Genomic DNA, 20717 nt, shown 5'->3' with positions numbered 1-20717 from the left:
TTCAATTTTCACAGCATTAGTATTTTAATTGTAAGCCCATCCACTTTAGTTATCTCGAGATCCTATTTTCATGACTTAAAGTCAGGAAACTTAAAGTCAGGAACTCGTGAACTCAAGCCGCGCTTGAGTTCCTGACTTCAAGTCAGGAACAGAGGATCACGAGATCCTGACTTCATGACTCTGCGGTGGTCTGAAACAGGCAATCATTTCTTAGAAAACTGCATCCTGTATTTTGGCCATTTCAATTCAGATGCTTAACCAAAAGGGCAATAGAATTATGCCAATTATTGCTTTGTTGTTGACTACCACTATTTAGACCTGACAACTAAAGTGCACAAAATCTGGCAAAGAGACATTTTTGACGTACCGTTCCATTTATATTGTCCTCAATCAATTGTAGACTACCATCCTGGTCCAACAAATGATATCTGATGCGATAGAAGCCTTGTACATATTTGTCACCAAACACATATCTGAACAAAATAGAAAACAAAAGGCATGAGCAATCACCAGAAGTATTTAACTTGAATGTAAAACATGACAATTTTCCTTTAAAACCTTCCAACTGCCCCGGATAGGTAGATTCCACACTACCAAATAGAATTATGGTCGAGCACAAACCCTACTATTTCTGGTTTTGCTTTAAAGAAAAATGGCTCTGCAATCAATTAGAGATCAAAAATGAACAAAAATGTTGATGATTTTGGCTAAGATTTGGATTGGCATGATTACTAAGCAATGCTCAAATCTACCACAGTGATAGATCAAGTAAGTTTTAATGATTTTAAGCACTTGTTTCTTCTGGATTTTTTTTGCCGAAAAACTCTTCATAGTGAGTATATGAGTTCCAGACATCAATGACGTTACTTTGAGGTCCAGTTAGGGTAGGTCGGTCGGCAATTTATTTTTTTTACACACATTTTAAGCTGTAAATTGCGTAAATTGGAACTTTTTTTTTTTTTAATTTAAATTTTTTTAAATTTTTTTACATTTTTTTGGTGCAAAAATATAAGAAAAAAAGGCTAGGGTCACACCTATTTTTAGAGTCAGTCGGGTTACGCCAATCAAACAAAATTTTTTAGGCCTTATATATATATTCAATTATCTGGTGCTATAAAGTGAAAAAGGGAAGTTCTAACACTTACTTTCCTCTCACTATTGTTGTAATCTCGTCATATGAGGATAAGATGTACGAGGTGGGTTGGACAGTGATCTCCACTGAGAACGTTGGAAGTACTGGATAAATTACAAGGAAATAAGACAATATAAATAATTCATAATACACTCCTAGATAGTGAGAAGCAATCAGAGCATACAAATTACTAGCCGTGCATAAATATTGTACAATTGCACAGGCGTGCACTCCGCGTAATACGTACAGTGCTTTTGGACGCGTTCATTTTTCTTGCTGGTGGATGCATTTATATTTGCTTGCATTTTCCAACATTTTTAGTGACAATTTAGTTATAAAAATAGCGAAAATCATGGGATTTTTTTCTTGTGTATGAAATAGTTTAATAAATGCGTATCACTTGTTGCTCGAGAAATAGTATACAAATATTGACTGCTATGAGGGGCATGGTTAAAATTATAGGCCCAAGGTGATCTCAAAACCATGACTATGCCCCGAGGCGACCTAGTGTTGCCAGTCCTTGAGTCACTTTGTAGCAGAGGGTTGTAGAGATTGCTCAGGTTGTAGGTGCCCTCGTTAAGGAGAAGGTACGTATCAAGCGATGGATAAAGGAATCCATATGGATCAGGAGAGGAATGAATAACACTGAACTGAGACGAGGGCACCTACAACCTGAGCAATCTCTACAACCCTCTGCTACAAAGCGACTCAAGAACTGGCAACACTAGGTCGTACAGTAGCAGAGCTTCATCACAACTCTGAAGAAATCCGACTGAACAAGACAGATGAAACGTCAGTTAGTAAGTTATTACCAACATTTCACGGGACATTTCACCACCAATATTTTGGTTTTGTAAAAACAATCTGTAATTATTTAAATTAACTAAATAAGAAATATTTCCACTTTACCAAGGTTGTTGGGAAGGCAGAATGTGGTACAACTTTAATACAAAATGCATTAATGTTAAAAGGTAATTCCCCCTGTCTGGACAAATAGATTTTCATGTTCCTTGATTTCCCTGAGTGGTTGGGAACCCTGAAAATACTGCAGCATAAACATGTAAAAAACAATTCCCCTGGAAGCTCCTGGTAGTGTTGTAAACCTTTAGCCCTGTTCACCCATGTTAACAAACCTAATTACCTAGTACGTTGTTAAAAGTTATCAACAATTGTGGTGATAAACTTACCATATTCTTTTACCAGAAACTGCACTGTTGTGTTATGTTTCATCTAAAAATGGGGGTGAGAGACAGAAAGACAGGTAGACATACAGACAGAAAAGAAATATCATAATATTTCTGACAACTACCGGCGTAAGAAACTACAATATCACAATATTCCTACTTCTCTTTGTACAAGTAGGTCCAAAAGAATTTTAAAAACTACATCACCCTTTTCTTGTGTTTTGATTTTTTGTTCTTTTGCAGGGGTCAGCAGGAATGAAAAAGGCTCCACAAGATTTTAAACTATCGACATGTGGACATTTATTTTTGTATTATTAAGGGCAAGAGGGTAAGGGCAAAGACAAGAGCTTAAACATTATTTTTGTAAATTAATTGCTTTAGCAAGGGCAAGAGCTTAAACATTGTTTTTGTATATTAAGAGCTTAAGCAATTGCAAGAGCTTAAACATTGTTTTTGTATGTTAGGGCTTAAGCAACGGCAAGAGCTTAAACACTATTTATGTACATTAATGGCTTATGCAAGGGCAGGAGCTTAAACATTATTTTTGTACATTAATGGCTTATGCAAGGGCAGGAGCTTAAACATTATTTTTGTACATTAATGGCTTATGCAAGGGCAGGAGCTTAAACATTATTTTTGTACATTAATGGCTTATGCAAGGGCAGGAGCTTAAACATTATTTTTGTACATTAATGGCTTATGCAAGGGCAGGAGCTTAAACATTGTTTTTGTAAATTAATGCCTTATGCAAGGGCAGGAGCTTAAACATTAAATTTTGTGACAATTTTTGTAGCTAAAGCAATTACTTCCCTAGCTGACTATTTATTTTTTTACAGGGATAAAAGTTACAATTATATTTTGTTTCAAGTTTAAAAGAAAAAAATGGTACAGATGGAATCAAAAACTGTCACTGTTATGATTATGAATGAGGTTAATGACTTTGCAGTATTTATTTTTTTGAGAGGATATTGTGAAAAATCCAATCATTTTCCTTGGACCTTTGAATATCCGAATAGCTGCATGGTTCAAAAAATAAATAATATTCAGATTTGTCACAATACCCTTAACCCTAACCGAACCAAATATCAAAAAAACCTCAATTCACAAAGCATTTGCATGCACATTTATTCCACATGATTCGATTGTGTCATCATTCCAACAGTCATATGGTGACGGAAAACTTGACCGGGCAAGCTACACCCCTGTGGCAAGGTAGGCCCGTGCACGGGTATGGTACCTGAGGGGTCAGGGGTTCAAAACTGCACCCAAGAAAAAAAGTTTTTCTTCTTTCTTTCCTTCCCCTTCACCAAAAAGCAAATGGGGTGTTAGGGCTAATAACACCTTAATTTTTCTCCTATATATATGTGTAAATTAACCCTAACCGAACCAAACATTAAAAAACCTCAATTCACAAAGCATTTGCATGCGCAGGTATCCCACGTGATGTGATTGCGTCATCATGCAAACAGTCATATGGTGACAGAAAGCTTGGCCGTCCAAGCTACACCATGCCCCTGTGGCAAGGTAGGACTGTGCACGGGTGTGGCAACCAAGGGGTCAGGGGTTCAAAACCGCACCCAAGGAAAAAGTTTTCTCTTCTCCTTTTTTCTTTCTTCCTTCCTTTTTTCCTTCCCCATCACAAAAAGCAACTGGGGCGTTATGTGGCCCATACACGATCAATTTGATTGATCAATATCAAAGACCCTAGATACAAGAGTGGATACAAAATCTACCATTGTGCACTGTATACACACGAACATAATAGTGATTTTATTGTCCAACCGTCAATAAAATCAAACTAGATAGATCTCTTCAATAATATTGAAGAGAATTATTATTTTGTATCCAGTCCTGCATCTAGGGTCCCCAATATTGATCAATCAAATTGATTGTGTATTGGCCGCATTAGCGTTCAAACAACTGATGTGCAATGATTATGCCTGACACCTCCCCTATAAAAGAAGCTTTGAAACCTTTACAAAGGTAATCTGAGTAGCTAAACATTATCAACCTTTCTTCTTACCTTATAACCATAATATGCTGATACAGTCCAATTTCCAAAAGCAGGAGATGCAGGAAACTGGTACGATGCACGAGCAAACCCTGCATCAGGCTCAACCATAAATCTTTTCACAATGACCCCTTGTGGTGTAATGACATCAATTCGAACCTGTGACAAGATTTGAACAAACTTCAGGGTATTTAATGTAATATATATTTCAATCAATTTGTAAGTTGTGGCCTAACATCATTTTTTTCACAAGCTTCAAATAACGGTTCAAAATACTTTAATTATGAGGGTTATTTTTCAGAAGTAGCCCCTATAATTGAATACCTGAGTGGAAGAAGGGCCCAACTCCAATTTTTTTACAAAAATGAGTTAGACCCATCATTTTATTGCCAGCAGACTGTTCTTCCTTGTGTGTGAAAGATGAGCCCTTCTTCCACAAATATTGGGTTAAAGAGGAATTTTGTTCATCCATGAAATCTGCTTTTCACTACAATAAACTTTCTTGCTAACATATTACATGCTTCTACTTGTGCAATTAATGGATTTCTGCAGCTATTTATAACACATCTGCTTACGGAACTGATACTTGCAGTATATTAGTGGAAGAAGGGCCCAACTCCAGCTCGTATTAAGACCTGTACCGTTGCCATGGAAACATCATATATAATTTCGAATGTATGTGATATTGTATGATCATGTAGTGAAGGTCCCCTGAAGATGAAAACATTCTGTCTATAAAACTTTTCAAAATATTAATTTTTTTCTTAATATCTCAAAAACAGTTTTGATGGAGTTGGGCCCTTCTTCCACTCAGGTATTCAATTATAAACCCTGATCCTTACACTAACCCTGAACTTAACCATAACCTAAAACCTAAGCACTCAATCTGTAATCATAATCTTAAACATACCTGCCTACGTCGAGTGGTGTCCTGTCTTGCATTGCTGTTGTCATGTCAGTAGTTTCAAGTCTGGTGTTTTATTAGAATGTCGATTAGGGCAGGCCTAACATAACCCCGACTCTAATCCTATCTCTGACCCTAACCAGAGCCTAATCCCTGACACTAACCCTAATGCTAACCCTAACCTTATCCCTAACCATAATCCTAAACTAAAATGTTTTAGAATTACGGAGGGATCCTTTTATTACTCTTTTCTTTTCCTCCTTTACTCCTAGCAAAGTCAAAAGTTGAACTGCAGCCATCTAATATTAAGTTACATGTATTTGCCCTTATGCCCAGGATCTACATGTACAATAATATAGAATAAGCTATGTAAATATCAAAAAGTTCCTTCTCTGAGAGACTAATCTCCACAGTTAGACCAGGTCTAAAGTTGGACCTGGTCCAACTTGTTTTTGCATACAAACTAATTAATGCCTTACCAATTGAGCTAACTGGACAAGAGGTATATCATTATTATTTCTTAAGAAAAAACAAACCTTTTCCAGTGATGGTCTCATCTGTTGATCCACAGCAACCACTCGGATAAACACTAAAATGAAACAAATGTTATATGAAGATGTATCAATTCTCAATCAACTGGTGTTTTATATTAAACACATACATTTTGTAAATGTTTGCACTTCAGATTACCAGCCCATGTCCAACCAAAAACATGACTAGAAGAATATCAAGTTGAAAAGGCACACACATTTTTCCAAACTGGATGATTTTCTCAATTTAGAGTCCCACCTGCGTGATTTCTAGCAATGGTACAGGTATCAGCCCAGAATAAGAAAAACAAAGTTAAAAAGCATTATAAACAAAAGAATAGGAATATTTAAACATTAATATTCTTATTCATTTGAAAATTGCAAAAAGTAGGATCTCAATGATTTAGTCTGTCAATAAATTTCTTTAAATATTAATTTATACCTTGTAGGTGAAACTTGAGTGAACATTGGTTAATGAGATGTGGTCTGATTTTTTTATTAGTCATGGAGGCCTCCATTAAAACAATGTTTCCAAATTTTGTGTTGCATTGCTCCAGCAGTTTTGTAACAAAAATATGTATAATAATCCCCGATAGGACACTTCCGGTGTGGTTACCACAACTTCCCAAGTCACCACATTTTTTGGTCACACCAACTAAACGAAATACCTCAGGAGTGTTGTACTATGAGCTTTCTTCTGATACCAAAATCTCCATTTTGATGATGAAAAATGGGGGATGTGGCTGTTGATTAGGTTTGATCACTGTTTGTGGCATATTCCATAGTGGATTATTTTCTACAAGCCACACTGGTTTGATAAAGAGAACTCTCGAGAAGTTTAACACTCCACTTATAAATCTTTTGGGGGAAATCCCCGGGAAACCCACTGGCAATTAATATCATTTGGCAGTTAATGTCCTGTATAATCTGAAACTGTTACAGGAAATTGTAATGGTGCAATTTTTTACCAGTAACTTCCTCAATGAACAACATTAACAATCAAATTACTTCATAGCTCATGAAGATTTGACCGATAAGGAACTTATGAAACCTTTGCCTTCATCCTGTTCTGCCAAAACAACTTATAAGCATACCAACACAAACAACATGTATCTGGTAATTTAATCTCACTTTTATGTGCATTAAAAACAAGCAACAACATTTGCACTGGGAGAGTTCATTTATAAAATCACTTTTAGTTCCTCTTGCGTTTTAAAACTTAAAGTGATATACATACATGCATACATATCAGAATAATTTTTTAAAGGAGCAATTTACCTATTGAGGCTATTTCCATCTAAATTACAATAAACAAACAATCACATGTATTAATATTATCAAATTAAAATTAAAGTGCCATGAACCTACTGCAAGCACCTGTTTTTGCAATACCAGCAATAACATGAAACTTAGACAATAAATTATGTAAGAGACCCGCGTAAGAGATCAGTTTTCAAATTTGAAACTCGACTACCAAAATTACATACAATGTAGGATCAAAAAAGAACTCTCATGCAAATTTTCACTAAGCAACATTCAAAATATAATTTTCGGAGATTCTTCAGTGATGAATATTCATATTAAAGATAGGAGAACTTTTCTTTGAAATACTTACCTTGTTTTTTAGTTACATGTATTTTTTTACAAGTATGTTTTAAGCATTAGTACAAACAACATCCAAAACATCCAACCCTGGGTTTATTTCACCTATGACAATTGTGATGTGTTATAAGTCCTTTACCCTGTCACAACTCTAACATAAACTGGCCTCAAAAAAATTTCACACAGGATTACTTCAATACTCTACTCTAAACACATATCAATAACAAAACAGTTGTCCAAGTGACACAACAGCAAAATGTACTGACACAGAACAGCTTCCTGGACCACATTCACAGACGAATAGTTGGCACCCAGCAAAAGAAATCTGTAAGAATGCGTACAAGATCCTTACAGTGATTATTTCCCAAGAGTTAGTGGAACGGGGCTGCTTCTGCTTTTCACACACTTTCTTCAAGAAACAGGTCTTGTTCCACACTATTCCAGTTACTCACAGATTTCTAGCATTGGGTGCCAATTATTGGGCTGTGAATATGGTCCAGGAAGCTGTTCCATGTTTGTGCCGGCTGAATTTTGCTGTTGTGTCAGTTGCATAACTTTTTGGTTACTGACCAGTAGAGTAGATTATTAAAGTAATCCTGTAGTGCAATTTTGGTTCATTTTTATCGACAGGATTTTAAGATACGACCTTGTAAAAAATTTTCTTTTTGAGGCCAGTTTATAAATTTCCTATGGTTTGGTCCTTAATTACGATGGGTTTGGGAGATATATGCTAAATTTGTTACATCTTTCTGTGAAATGGGCTATTCCATTTAAAATCCACACTACCCCTGTGGAAGATTTAGCTAAAGTCTTCCACAGAGGGAGTATCAATTTTGAATAGATTACACAATTAGGTAACTTCCACTTGAAATACTTACTCCAGTTATGGAAGATATAGGTAAAAGCCATACAGGGGGAGTATGGGTTTCAAAATGATTAACTCTGACCAATTATATTTGAAAAACATACTCCCACTGTGGAAGATATTTCAAAAATCTTCTACAGGGGTAGTGTGGATGGAATAGCCCAATTGACCCCCGAGCATGCATCTACACTCACCCTTGTCCCTAGGTGTATACAGGGGTTTATCTGTTTGTAAGAATGTGTATCCTGCCTTGTAACTAAGTAACACTGGCGCCCCATCATCAAACTCAAACGCAGTTGGTTGGGAGGAATAGGCATGCAGATATACATACTGTGGTTGCTCAGGGTTGTTACTGGCATCCTCCACATCTTGGGGGGAAACTTGTAGAGTAACTGTTTTGGGTTCATCTGTACCAAGAAAAGAAAATTGTCAACAATTGGGGGATTAAATTGAAGCTGGCGAAATTCTCCCATGATCTGCTCCTAGAGCACCTGAATGTTCAATGCATTATTATGTAGCTCTTACAAAGTACTGTACTTTACAAACAAAACCTCTCATACATTGTAATACATTAACTTAGATGTTTTAATTGGAAAATGTGTTGGCAAATGTATGTGCATACTTTGCAGATGCTCCAACCTTAAAAAGTTTAAAAGTATTAAGGTGACAAAAATGAGACTCATAACACTGTGTATTGATATAGAATGTCGTGCACGCAGTTGGGTGCAGTGCTTATGCTAGTTGTGCATTGCATAATACGTGACTGGCACACCACAAATTTACAATGTCACAAGAGCATGGGTTGGGACTTTACTGATGCGCGCAGTAACAAAAGCACTAACTTTAGCAACTGGCAGCTTTTAGTAGTAACAACACTGCATAGCATGATTGCTTGAAAAAATGTTCCAGTCATGCGTAGTTTACATGTACAATGTCATATGTGCGTGTGGAATGCTTGTGAACATACTCTTTGCTTTTAAATTGTATATGTATGTTATGTCCGAAGAACTAAGCATGTAGAGTGAAGTGCCTTGCTCAAGGACACAAAGAGCCAACCGAGCTCAGACGGACCCGGGAGTCGAACCCTTGACCCCCGGATTCACAGTCTTGACGCCTTTTAAGGCGTTGGACTTTGAATTCGGGGGTCAAGGGTTCGTAAAACCGCTAATACGGCCCTTACAGCTCTCTCTCTCTCTTCTCACACAAAGAATGTTCTCAAATTTGTCAAAAGTTGCCACAATTGGGGTCTGGTTGACTATTTTGTCCACTTTTTTGAAGTCCACTTTTTGCAATTAAGCGATTTGTTTTGGTTTATTTTTTTGGGGGGGGGAGATCACATTTTGGACATTCCTTCACTCCCCCCACTCCAGAAGCAACTTCATACTGTACAAATCACTTACTTTGATTGACATTAACAGTCTGTGAAGCATACGTTTTTAACTTTGCTGGGTAGTCCTGAAGCTCAACTGTACATGTAACTGGTATGTTAGCATTCAAAGTATTGATGACAATGGTTTCATTCACACCAACACGGATCACATTGGGTGCTGATATGAAGTAGTATTTTGAGCTGTAACAATAAAGTAAGTCAAACAAGAAATGTCAGAAGAATATAATTAATGATATCTCAGGGGGTTTCTCAGTACCAAGGTGGGTGCAGGGATGTTGGGTAAGTAGGCCTACTGCATTTTCAGGCTTTCAGGTTTTAGGTTCCAAATATCAGAAAACTGGTTTAGAGAAGGCTAGTAAACTTTGCAAATATTCTGGGAAAAGCGCCTGAAAATTAGATACAGTGCGCATGTAGCGTGCAAAAATTTGATATTTCAATTTTCAATGCTAAAATTCAAAGTGGGATGTCACCGGGCCAGGGGGTAAAATTGCCAAATCACCCCACTGACCTGCTACTAAAAGAACAAATGTGTGCGAAGCGCGCCAAAAAATTTCAATTTCAATGCTAAAATGAACAAAACCGAGGACAATATCTTGCCAGGAATGCCAAAGGAAGATGCATCTAGGCCTTGTACAGGGTCAGAATTTCGTTTCACAGTGCGAGAATCAATCTTGATTCTTGCAGAAAAAATTTGCAGGAATCATTTGATTCTTGCAAATCAACTTCTGTGTAAACTATTAAAATATTGAATGTGCGCAAAGCGCACATGACGAGAGAGTAGCGTGAAGTCTGTACGGCCGGGGTCCAGGGCCCGCCTAAGGGCCCTGGAAGCTCTGGGGTTCTAGATGCTCTCTGGTGCAATCTGAGCCTTATTTGGAGCCTCCATTTCATAAAATTCATGACCAATATTTCAAGAAATATATATCCAGAAATGTTCAAAATCTTCAATATGCAAATTAAATCAAAAATATGCAAATTAGGTACCTAAGCCCAGGCGATTTTAGTAGATTTAGCACCCCAAAAGAGACATTTTTTGCATAAAAACCTGTTTAGACTTTTTTGAAAAAGTGCTTCCTTCATCCTAAAAAAGTGGTTTTAAATTTTCAGTTTCCTATACTTTTGTACATGAGAGACATTTTTCAAATTTTTTTTTAGCCTAATAACATGGCCTACATGACCCGAAATTGATATTGCATAATATAAAAATAATGATTCATCAATTTTTGCCCCGCTTCGGGTATATGGGAGGGCCCATATGGGGGGTACTAATGTGCATGAAGAATACATTGTATGATAAGAGTAATTCGTAAAATGTGGTATGTTAAACATACAGAGCAGTGTGATGTCACTACAAATTGGGACTAAAAAAAAAACCCACCCCACCCAAGGTCACCCCGACTGATGGCCACACAAAGCCAAAGGATGCAGCTAGTAAAAGGTTCATATCAAACCTTTGAAGTTTGTTTCAATTTAGATTTAAACATGACTTGATATTAGAGTATAGGCCTATACGGTCAGTCCAGCATCATCTCAAACGCCAGGCTCAAACGTCATCGATCATTAATACACATTACATACTTCTTACTAGAATAATATTCATTGAGGAAAAAGAGATGAGTTTTTGAACGCAAAACCTGGCATGCTGGTCCAATACTATAGTACATTAAATGGATCAGTTTTGGGCATTGAAAAGGTGTTCTCAATAAGGCCACGCGTTTTGAACTCGCCACCCAAAAATGGTGGTTTTGTTACGCTTTTCCAAATCAAGACTCGTTCAAATTGTTATATCTCTGCTTAAACAAAAGGTATTGAAGTGTGTTTGGTGTCATTTTGTAGCTAAATGAGTGCCCTAACAGACCTCCAAAGGAGAATTGTTTATCAGCTAAGATAGTGGAGTTAGAGTTGTTTGAGTTCAGAATGACCGAGGTGGTTGATGAGGCGGTGGCGGATGAGGCGGTGGCGGTATGTGCAAAGTCTATGGGAAATAAAGATTTTGTGTGTGCGCGAATCAACTGATCATATCTTTGCATCCATATGGGCTACAGACATGGTTAAGAGCTCTTTTGAAAGATTATTAAGTCTGCTAATTGTTTTTAATCATTTTGAACTCTTTATGATTGGTTTAGTCTATAAAATGCAAACTTTTATGTACAAAACTACCCGTTTTCATATTAAACACTGTAGTAAGCAATGCGGATGTCTTCTAAATCTAAAAGTTGCTGTAAATTTTTAATTACTTATCCTATCATAGTCAAAGTTTACATTTTCTGAGAGGAAATTTGATGAGGAATCTAAATATGGACTTACTTTTTTTTGTATGGGTTAGGGGTAAAATGTTTCAGTTCAAAATATGTTGAATTGTAAAAAAATTTGAACATATTTTGGGACACCCTGTATTCCGAGATTACCAAACAGCTGTGATTTTTTTTCTTCCAAAGTCAGTAGGCTCTCCCTAACCTCTAACCAAATCAATGTTGTTTACTTTCAGTTTATAACTGCAAGTTAGTAATAAGCAATGCATTAAGTGACCCATTTTTTATTTGGATTTTTTTTTTATTCCACCCTGTATAACTTCAAGGTCACCCTGTATAACTTCAAGGTCACCCTGTACAATGAGTTGAAATGTGTATAAATTGCTTTTGCCTTCAGCTTTCCAAAAATGTATACTTTTGCTAGTTTAGGGTTGATAGTTGTGGAGATATTCTAATTTGAAACTTGATTGGTGTAAAAATTCAAAATATTTGTGATGTAACGCTAAGGGTGGCGAGTTCAAAACACATGGCCATAAATAAAAGATTTGACCACATGCATGTTAAACGAGTACCATTAGCTAGCCGAGTCATCCTGGCCTACATGACCAAAATTGATATATAATGCGCAATATAAAAATGACGATTTATCAAATTTGTTGGGTTTAAATGGCCAGTTTTGGGGGATTCCCCATCACCGTACTACTCCTGTTTAAATCGCTAGGTGATTTCCCGGTGGTGAGCAATTAATGGTTTGTTTATGTAAATTTTTATTTCCTTTCTCTTGGTTTCTTTCTTTTCTTTTTTTTTTTTTTTTTTTTTTTTTTTTTTTCTTTTATGTTTCTTGCATTTCTCTTGATTATTTTTGTTTTCTTCTTCTTTCTTCTACGCGAATCAACTTTGATTCGCCTATGTACCAAGTCAGGCAAATCACGGCGCGAATCGATTCGGTGATTCGCGTCCAAACCGAGCCCCTGCAGCCGCTTCTGGATTACGGGTAAAAACGAACAGGACTGTGGGTAAAGTAGGACGCCCGCATGATAGGGCCTGACGGAGGTAGGCTAAGCATGCCAAGTCCATCACAACATCCTAGGTCTAGACTTCTTCTGATGAAGATCATGTGTGACGTGTGTCACACATCGAAAATTCAAGGTTAGTTGGATTTTTGTGCTGAAAGTCTACATCACAGCAGTGAGGGGCGTGAAGCTGTGAAGAACGTAAGCTTACATAAGTGCATGCTGCCGGGAACCAGGCCCATTGAAATACTGTATAAAATCATCAAGCACTATATTCCTATAAATACCAGGCGCGGGTAGAAATGTTTTTTAATGAGATGGCGTAGCACCTGGCAATGACTTGTTTAGACCTTTCAGATCCCCAAAGCGCTTCTTTTAATCATTCACAATTCAACATTTTGGTAGAATTTTGAAAACCAACCAACTTTCTGACACTAAATAATCTGTGTAAGAGACGGATCCACACATGTGCGCAAGTGAGACTTCAAGTATACAGTGCTTGGAAGATGATGTCAGGCTATTTTTTGCACTTTCGATCATCATGATCATAAAACCTGATGTGATGGCCTACATTTTTGTACACTAAGGAAATTCAGGATAAAAATACTTTGATCTGACATCAGGAAATATTTCCAAGTTGTGAATCTATGGATGTAAAATGTTCACCTTCGACAGAAGGCCTTGCATGACAATTGACAAGTGTTCGAAGCGACGCTGTCCATGTGTTGTTTACTTCAGCAGACCCCGGTCAGCAGACATGCATGGGCCATGGCAGATACAGTGGGATGTTGCATGGTCAATAATAGCTAATAATATTGGAATATTTAATTATGAGCAAATAACTTCTTAGTTATGAAGTAGTCGCCATGTCAGTATACTGATCATGACTGTCCGAGCAATCGAACGAGTGACGGCAACCACAGGGACATTTTAACTTTCAACTTTCATAAACAATAATAATTAACTCTCACTCCCATGTATTGTGTTGTCAGAATATATTAAAGCTGAAATATTGTATCATATAAAAATAACAAATTATTAATGTCTGTATAGAATGAATTTAAATTTTAGTGGAATGACATGATAGCACGATCAATTGTGCACGCACGGGAAATGCAGCGCTACCCAAAGCGTGTGTGGTAGGCGTTGTACGCCGACACAATTGTCATTGCGTGCCTGTTGAGCTCGCATGATCAAGAAACTATTAATTATTTTAAAGGTTTTTTTAAACCTTCGTGGTCGTGCATGTGCGTATCGCGTACACGAGCGTAAACGCAAAAGCAATAAACAATCACGCTGATTGGCTGATCAATGCACTTGACAACAAGCCGGCTGACCCATTGGTCCGAAGTTCGGCGCGGCGCGTAGTAGGCGACCTTGTCACTTCTACGCGATCGCAATTCACCAGCGCGTACCCGGACCACGGAAGTTAAAAAAAACCAACTTTAGCTATAAAAAGGCGGCAAGGCTAAAGCTTACCCATGTACTTTATGTACGTATATAAAACTAATCGTCGTCTGCTCAGTCGCGCCTGCATTTATTAGTTCACCACGTAAACTTGTATGGCTCAAAATTCGGACCGCTCGCCATTAAGTTTACTGCTTTCTGTGTTTTGAAATTTGTTGACGTTTTAATGATCCCCTATTTCCGGTCGATTATTTTAGCTGTGTCACATCACGTGCATGACGCTAGTGGTTACCAGCCAAACTTCAGAAAAAAATCACGATCACCGATAACGATGTGATATGGGACTTACATAGGATTACACCGAGATATTTCTTGCCAAAATTTGACCATTTCTAGGTAGCTTGGCCCTTCTTTGTCTGCGTTATATGAAAAGGACAGTCTTAAGTACGGTAAGTAAATGTGCAACGCTTTTGATGTTTTGGGAGACTGGGAGGGATCAGAACAAAAAAATGATGGAGCCTATTCTTGACTGTGTAATATTCCTTCACCACACTGCCGTACGCGTACGGCAATACGATGGACAGATAGTATCAATTTGTGAATGAGGACATCGTATAAGTTCCTTGTACTATCTACATGTATGCATTTATATTAAATCCCACGATTGAGGAGATTGCAGTAAGTTACCACCAGAAGCAGAAGAAACATGCTGCATCATGGCATGAAAATCATGAAAATACTTAAACCCTCGGCTCGCCTAGACTCGCTTGCCAGTCCTATATACCGCTCATTCTACAAAATCCGGTGCCAATAGCCTTTTTTTCCATTCTTTGGTCCACAAAAACTGCTGGTAGAACTTAACGAGATCTACACGGACATATATAGTTTTCCATACTTTAAATACTTTCTTCAGCCTGATTAACCCTAACCCTACCCGTGGTTTTTGTGCTATCGGAAGGGAAAGAAGGAGCGAAAAAGGAGAGAAGATGAAGAAGAAAGTCACTTGGCACCCCCGGGATTCGAACCTGGGACCCCTCGCATGCCACGCAGAAGATCCCCAGCATGTAGCTACACAGGTGGCGTTGGCCCGGCCAACGATTCCCTTGGTATACATGACTTGGTCTGATTGCGTCATCAAGTCCCGTGGAATGCATGCACGCAGAGCGTTTTTAATAGTGAGCTTTAGTGAGTCCTAGTTCTGTTAGGGTTAACCCTTGCAAAGGGTCAAAAATCGCTAAAAATGCGTTTCCACTGCTCAAGTGTCACATCTAACCCTGAATATTTTCTTTGAATAAATGCGATTTCTTTACATATTTGTTGTTTTTTAATTAGATTATCAACATTATTTTTTAGTGAATTCTAAAATAAATTGCACTTTCCACCAAAACGCTGTGAGCTACGTTACCCCTTTTTAACACACGTTATTAGAAAGAAGTAAAACAGAGGTATCAATGTAATTTGCGGTTTTTGAAAGGAAACACTCATAGGTTTTTAAAAATCACAGTAAAAATCGTGATGCTGTGGCATTTTTGGCATAGAAATGTTGTCAACATTGAAATTTCGACCGACCATGTTAAGATTGGTGAGCTACGTTACCAGGATTCTATAGTATGCACTTGTATTGCATGTACTTCCTAATAATATGTGAAAGCTACCAGTGGTCGAACCCCAATTCATGTATGTACATGATCCACCAGTGGAGCTTCTGCGACCCCTACGCAGAACTTCCGATAGTGGATTATCTGCGCACGATGGACGCAAGGAATCCACAGTCGGATTTTCTGCGCAGCGTTCACTGAAAATCCCCTCCGTATAGCCCTAAATAATATTTCTTACTTTATACCATTTAATAATATTAAATCATAACAATTCATGAGATGATTAATTCGTGCGCCGAAAATCCGTCAGTGGATTCCCTGCGACCGTCGCAGAATTACTCCACCGAGCTATATACGGAGGGGAGTTTCTGCATACGTCGCCGAAAGTCCGACTCATGGATTCCCTGCGACCGTCTTGCAGAAATACTCCACCGTTCTGACTCTAAATATATATATATATAATTTTTCTTACTTTTTTTTTTAAACATGTTTTTTAAACATGATACTTGATGCATAGAACTGACTCTAAACATATAGGCCTAAATAATATTACTTAATATTAAATCATAACAAAGAATCGTATGCGCGAAAATCCGTCCGTGGATTCCCTGCGACCGTCGGCGCAGAATTACTCCACGGGCTAGCTATATACGGAGGGAGTTTCTGCGCACGTCGCGCGCCGAAAAATCCATCAGTGGATTCCCTGCGACCGTCGCGCAGAATTACTCCACCGGAACTATATACGGAGGGGAGGTTCAGCGCACGTGCGCCGAAAATCCGTCAGTGGATTCCCTGCGACCGTGCGCAGAATTACTCCACCGGAGCTATATACGGAGTGGAGTTTCTGCGCTCGTGCGCCGTCCGACTGCGGATTACCTGCGACCGTGCGCAGAAATACTCCACCGTTCTGACTCTAAATATATATATAATATTTCTTACTTTCAAAGTTATTTTTTTAAACATGTTTTTAAACATGATACTTGATGCATAGAACTGACTCTAAACATATAGGCCTAAATAATATTACTTACTTTCTACCATAATAATATTAAATCATAACAAAGACGCGTGCGCCGAAAATCCGTCAGTGGATTCCCTGCGACCGTCGAGAATTACTCCACGGAGCTATATACGGAGGGGAGTTTCTGCGACGCGTCGCCGAAAAGTCCGACTCATGGATTCCCTGCGATCGTCTTGCAGAAATACTCCACCGTTCTGACTCTAAATATATATATATATAATTTTTCTTACTTTTTTTTTAAACATGATACTTGATCATAGAACTGACTCTAAACATATAGGCCTAAATAATATTACTTAATATTAAATCATAACAAAGAATCGCGCCGAAAATCCGTCCGTGGATTCCCTGCGACCGTCGCGCAGAATTACTCCACCGGAGCTATATACGGAGGGAGTTTCTGCGCACGTCGCCAAAAAAATCCGTCAGTGGATTCCCTGCGACCGTCGCGCAGAATTACTCCACGAACTATATACGGAGGGAGTTTCAGCGCGCGTCGCCGAAAAAATCCGTCAGTGGATTCCCTGCGACCGTGCGCAGAATTACTCCACCGAACTATATACGGAGGGAGTTTCAGCGCACGCGTCGCCGAAAAATCCGTCAGTGGATTCCCTGCGACCGTGCGCAGAATTACTCCACCGGAGCTATATACGGAGTGGAGTTTCTGCGCTCGTGCGCCGTCCGACTGCGGATTACCTGCGACCGTGCGCAGAAATACTCCACCGTTCTGACTCTAAATATATATATAATATTTCTTACTTTCAAAGTTATTTTTTTAAACATGTTTTTTAAACATGATACTTGATGCGCAGAACTGACTCTAAACATATAGGCCTAAATAATATTACTTACTTTCTACCATAATAATATTAAATCATAACAAAGAATCGTATGCGCGAAAATCCGTCCGTGGATTCCCTGCGACCGTGCGCAGAATTACACCACCTGAGCTATATACGGAGGGGAATTTGGCAAGACGTCTTGCGCAAAATCCGACTGTGGATTCCCTGCGACCGTGCGCAGAAATACTCCACCGTTCTGACTCTAAATATATATATATATAATTTCTTACTTTCAAAGTTATTTTTTTAAACATGTTTTTTAAACATGATACTTGATGCGCAGAACTGACTCTAAACATATAGGCCTAAATAATATTACTTAATATTAAATCATAACAAAGAATCGTGCGCCGAAAATCCGTCCGTGGATTCCCTGCGACCGAGCGCAGAATTACTCCACCGGAGCTATATACGGAGGGAGTTTCTGCGCACGCGTCGCCGCCAAAAAAATCCGTCGTGGATTCCCTGCGACCGCGCGCAGAATTAATCCACCAGAACTATATACGGAGGGAGTTTCAGCGCGCGTCGCCGAAAAATCCGTCAGTGGATTCCCTGCGATCGCGCGCAGAATTACTCCACCGAACTATATACGGAGGGAGTTTCAGCGCGCGTGCGCCGAAAAATCCGTCAGTGGATTCCCTGCGACCGTGCGCAGAATTACTCCACCGGAACTGTATACGGAGGGGATTATTAGTGCACGTGCGCAGAAAATCCGACTGTGGATTCCTTGCGTCCACCGTGCGCAGATAATCCACTATCGGAAGTTCTGCGTAGGGGTCGCAGAAGCTCCACTGGTGGATAGCTTACATAACTCCCCAATTATATTAAAATTAACCGACATAACGATATTCCGTTCTAACATTCGCAAATCACATCAAAAACATTCAAAACCCGTGATCTACGTTACTGTGAGCTACGTTACACACTCATTTACGCATCTATAAAACTTCTATGAAATGTTGAATTCGGGTTTACATTTCACTCAAGTGATCTTGAATTTGCTTTTTATGACCTTGGATTGAGTAAAACCAGCCCATTTTGTAACCGGTAACGTAGCTCACATTACATAGGTATGCTAGGTGAATTCAAATTTGCCATCAAACTGCATCATTTTATATATCAAATTAAAGCCCTTGAGTAAACAAAGCCAAAACTGAAAACCCTTTGTTCATAGCACTTTCCGTAGCAAAGTTACATCTTGTCAAAGATTGACTTTCATCAAACAATGTCAAAAAAGATTCAGCTAGCAAAATTCCCCAAAAGCGGCATTTCGGGGTGTTTCTAGATCTTTTGTCTCATTATGATAGCAGCTTTTTTTAATGGAACTGCTATCAAAATCCCTCTAAAATTCCATAAGCGAGTGTCTTATCACCATAAAAAATCATGTATTTGGGTCAAGTGAAGTATAGAAAACATATTCATGTAGGTTTCCTTTTAAATTTCTATGTAAAAATGCATTGACATTTTCGGCGAATTTGGCTGACTAGCAAATGTGTTTGCCTGGCATACCGGCCCCTAGCATACCTACATTACAGTAATCATTACATTGAGAAAAAACATCATGACCTCCTGAAAGAAAAATATGCAAGTGGTGTTGGCAATCTTTTACATATGAAAGTAGTGATACATTTACTCTTACAAAACACAAAAAGCAGGTCTTTTTGAACAACTTTTATTTTTTCAATTTTTACAGTGGATTGGCACCCGATTTTGTAGAATTAGCGATACGCCGTACCTATGTAGCTAGGGTTGGGTGAATCTGAACTTTTTTTACAAAACTAATTTAAAACAAGTTGTTTCTATGGCCAAATTTGCCATAGAATACAAATCTGCCAAAATGTTTGACCTCCGATGACGTTTGACCCCTGTACTATTCAAAAATTCAAAATGGCTGCCAAAATAACATCTTTTTGTGTGTTTGTGACATATTTTAATAGATACATAGCTTCAATATGCCTTTTTATATGTTTTGGGGGTTGAGGAACACAAATTTGACACTTTTGAGATGATTATCTGTACCCTCTACAAGTTCAGTCGCCAAAAATTCAAAATGGCCGCCAAAATGACCTCATTTTCCTTGTAATAGCATATTTCAATAAACACATGGCTTCAAATATGTCTTTTTTTATGTATTTGGATTTGGTAGCACAACTTTGACACTTATAAGAAGATTTGGAGTACCCTGTACGAGTTATCAGTGGACAGAAATTCAAAATGGCTGCCAAATGACGTCATTTTGCTTGTAATAGAATATTTTGACAGATACTTGGCTACAAGTATGTCCTTATTCATGTTTTGATGTAGGAGAATACAAAATAGACACTTTTACATAATTATCAGTACAATATACAAATTATGTGTTGTCATCACTGAATAGAAAACTGCTGAAATCTACAAGTTTCTCTATTAAGGTATATCATCGCAATTTTAATTTCTAATAACTGTGAGCAACCTTTTGTATTACACTAGCATAATTTTAAACAAAGCATCAATATCTGCTGACAAGTTTGATTCTGGTTTCACAGCATTTTGAATGAACTTTCTCAGTTCTTCGCACGAAAATTTCACCACTTGCTACAATGCAAACCAATGATCGTTCTGTTCTTTAAGCCTTTGCATCGGGGCTTGAGATTGAAATTCTAATTTCCTTTCTCACGAAGTAGGGGCTAAGAGTAAAACTGTACAATTGTGTTTGAGAGTGGCCTTCTCACCTTTCTCCTTTTCCTTGCTATTTTCATCCATTTCTTGCTTTGTTTATCAAAGCTATCTGGGCCAGCATGCATCTTATTAGCCTACTGGCCTTACTTGTCCAGGCTTGTGCATTTTTATTGTATGAGCTTGGAACGTTCTATGGATTTCCCATGGATTAGCATGTGTCCCTCACGGACCAACCTAGGTAAACAAGTAAACAAATGTACGTGGACACTCCCAAAACCTGATATCAACGAAAGCATCAAAGACGTCTA

General features: G+C 38.2%; 1 protein-coding gene across 1 annotated transcript in view; it reads right to left on the bottom strand.

The window, feature by feature from the left end:
* Positions 1–20717, bottom strand: part of LOC140172490 (complement C3-like) — a 118132-nt gene that overhangs the window by 74905 nt on the left and 22510 nt on the right. The window contains exons 2-8 of the mRNA XM_072195660.1: positions 9629–9798; positions 8423–8635; positions 5768–5820; positions 4340–4486; positions 2320–2362; positions 1146–1236; positions 368–473 (exon numbers count right to left, since the gene is read on the bottom strand). Coding sequence (XP_072051761.1) covers positions 368–473; positions 1146–1236; positions 2320–2362; positions 4340–4486; positions 5768–5820; positions 8423–8635; positions 9629–9798 — 823 coding nt within the window. The remainder of the gene's footprint in view (positions 1–367; positions 474–1145; positions 1237–2319; positions 2363–4339; positions 4487–5767; positions 5821–8422; positions 8636–9628; positions 9799–20717) is intronic.

The sequence above is a fragment of the Amphiura filiformis genome, chromosome 1 (genome assembly GCF_039555335.1).
Source record: "Amphiura filiformis chromosome 1, Afil_fr2py, whole genome shotgun sequence".
Taxonomy (NCBI): domain Eukaryota; kingdom Metazoa; phylum Echinodermata; class Ophiuroidea; order Amphilepidida; family Amphiuridae; genus Amphiura; species Amphiura filiformis.
This window is presented reverse-complemented; position numbering and strand designations above follow the sequence as displayed.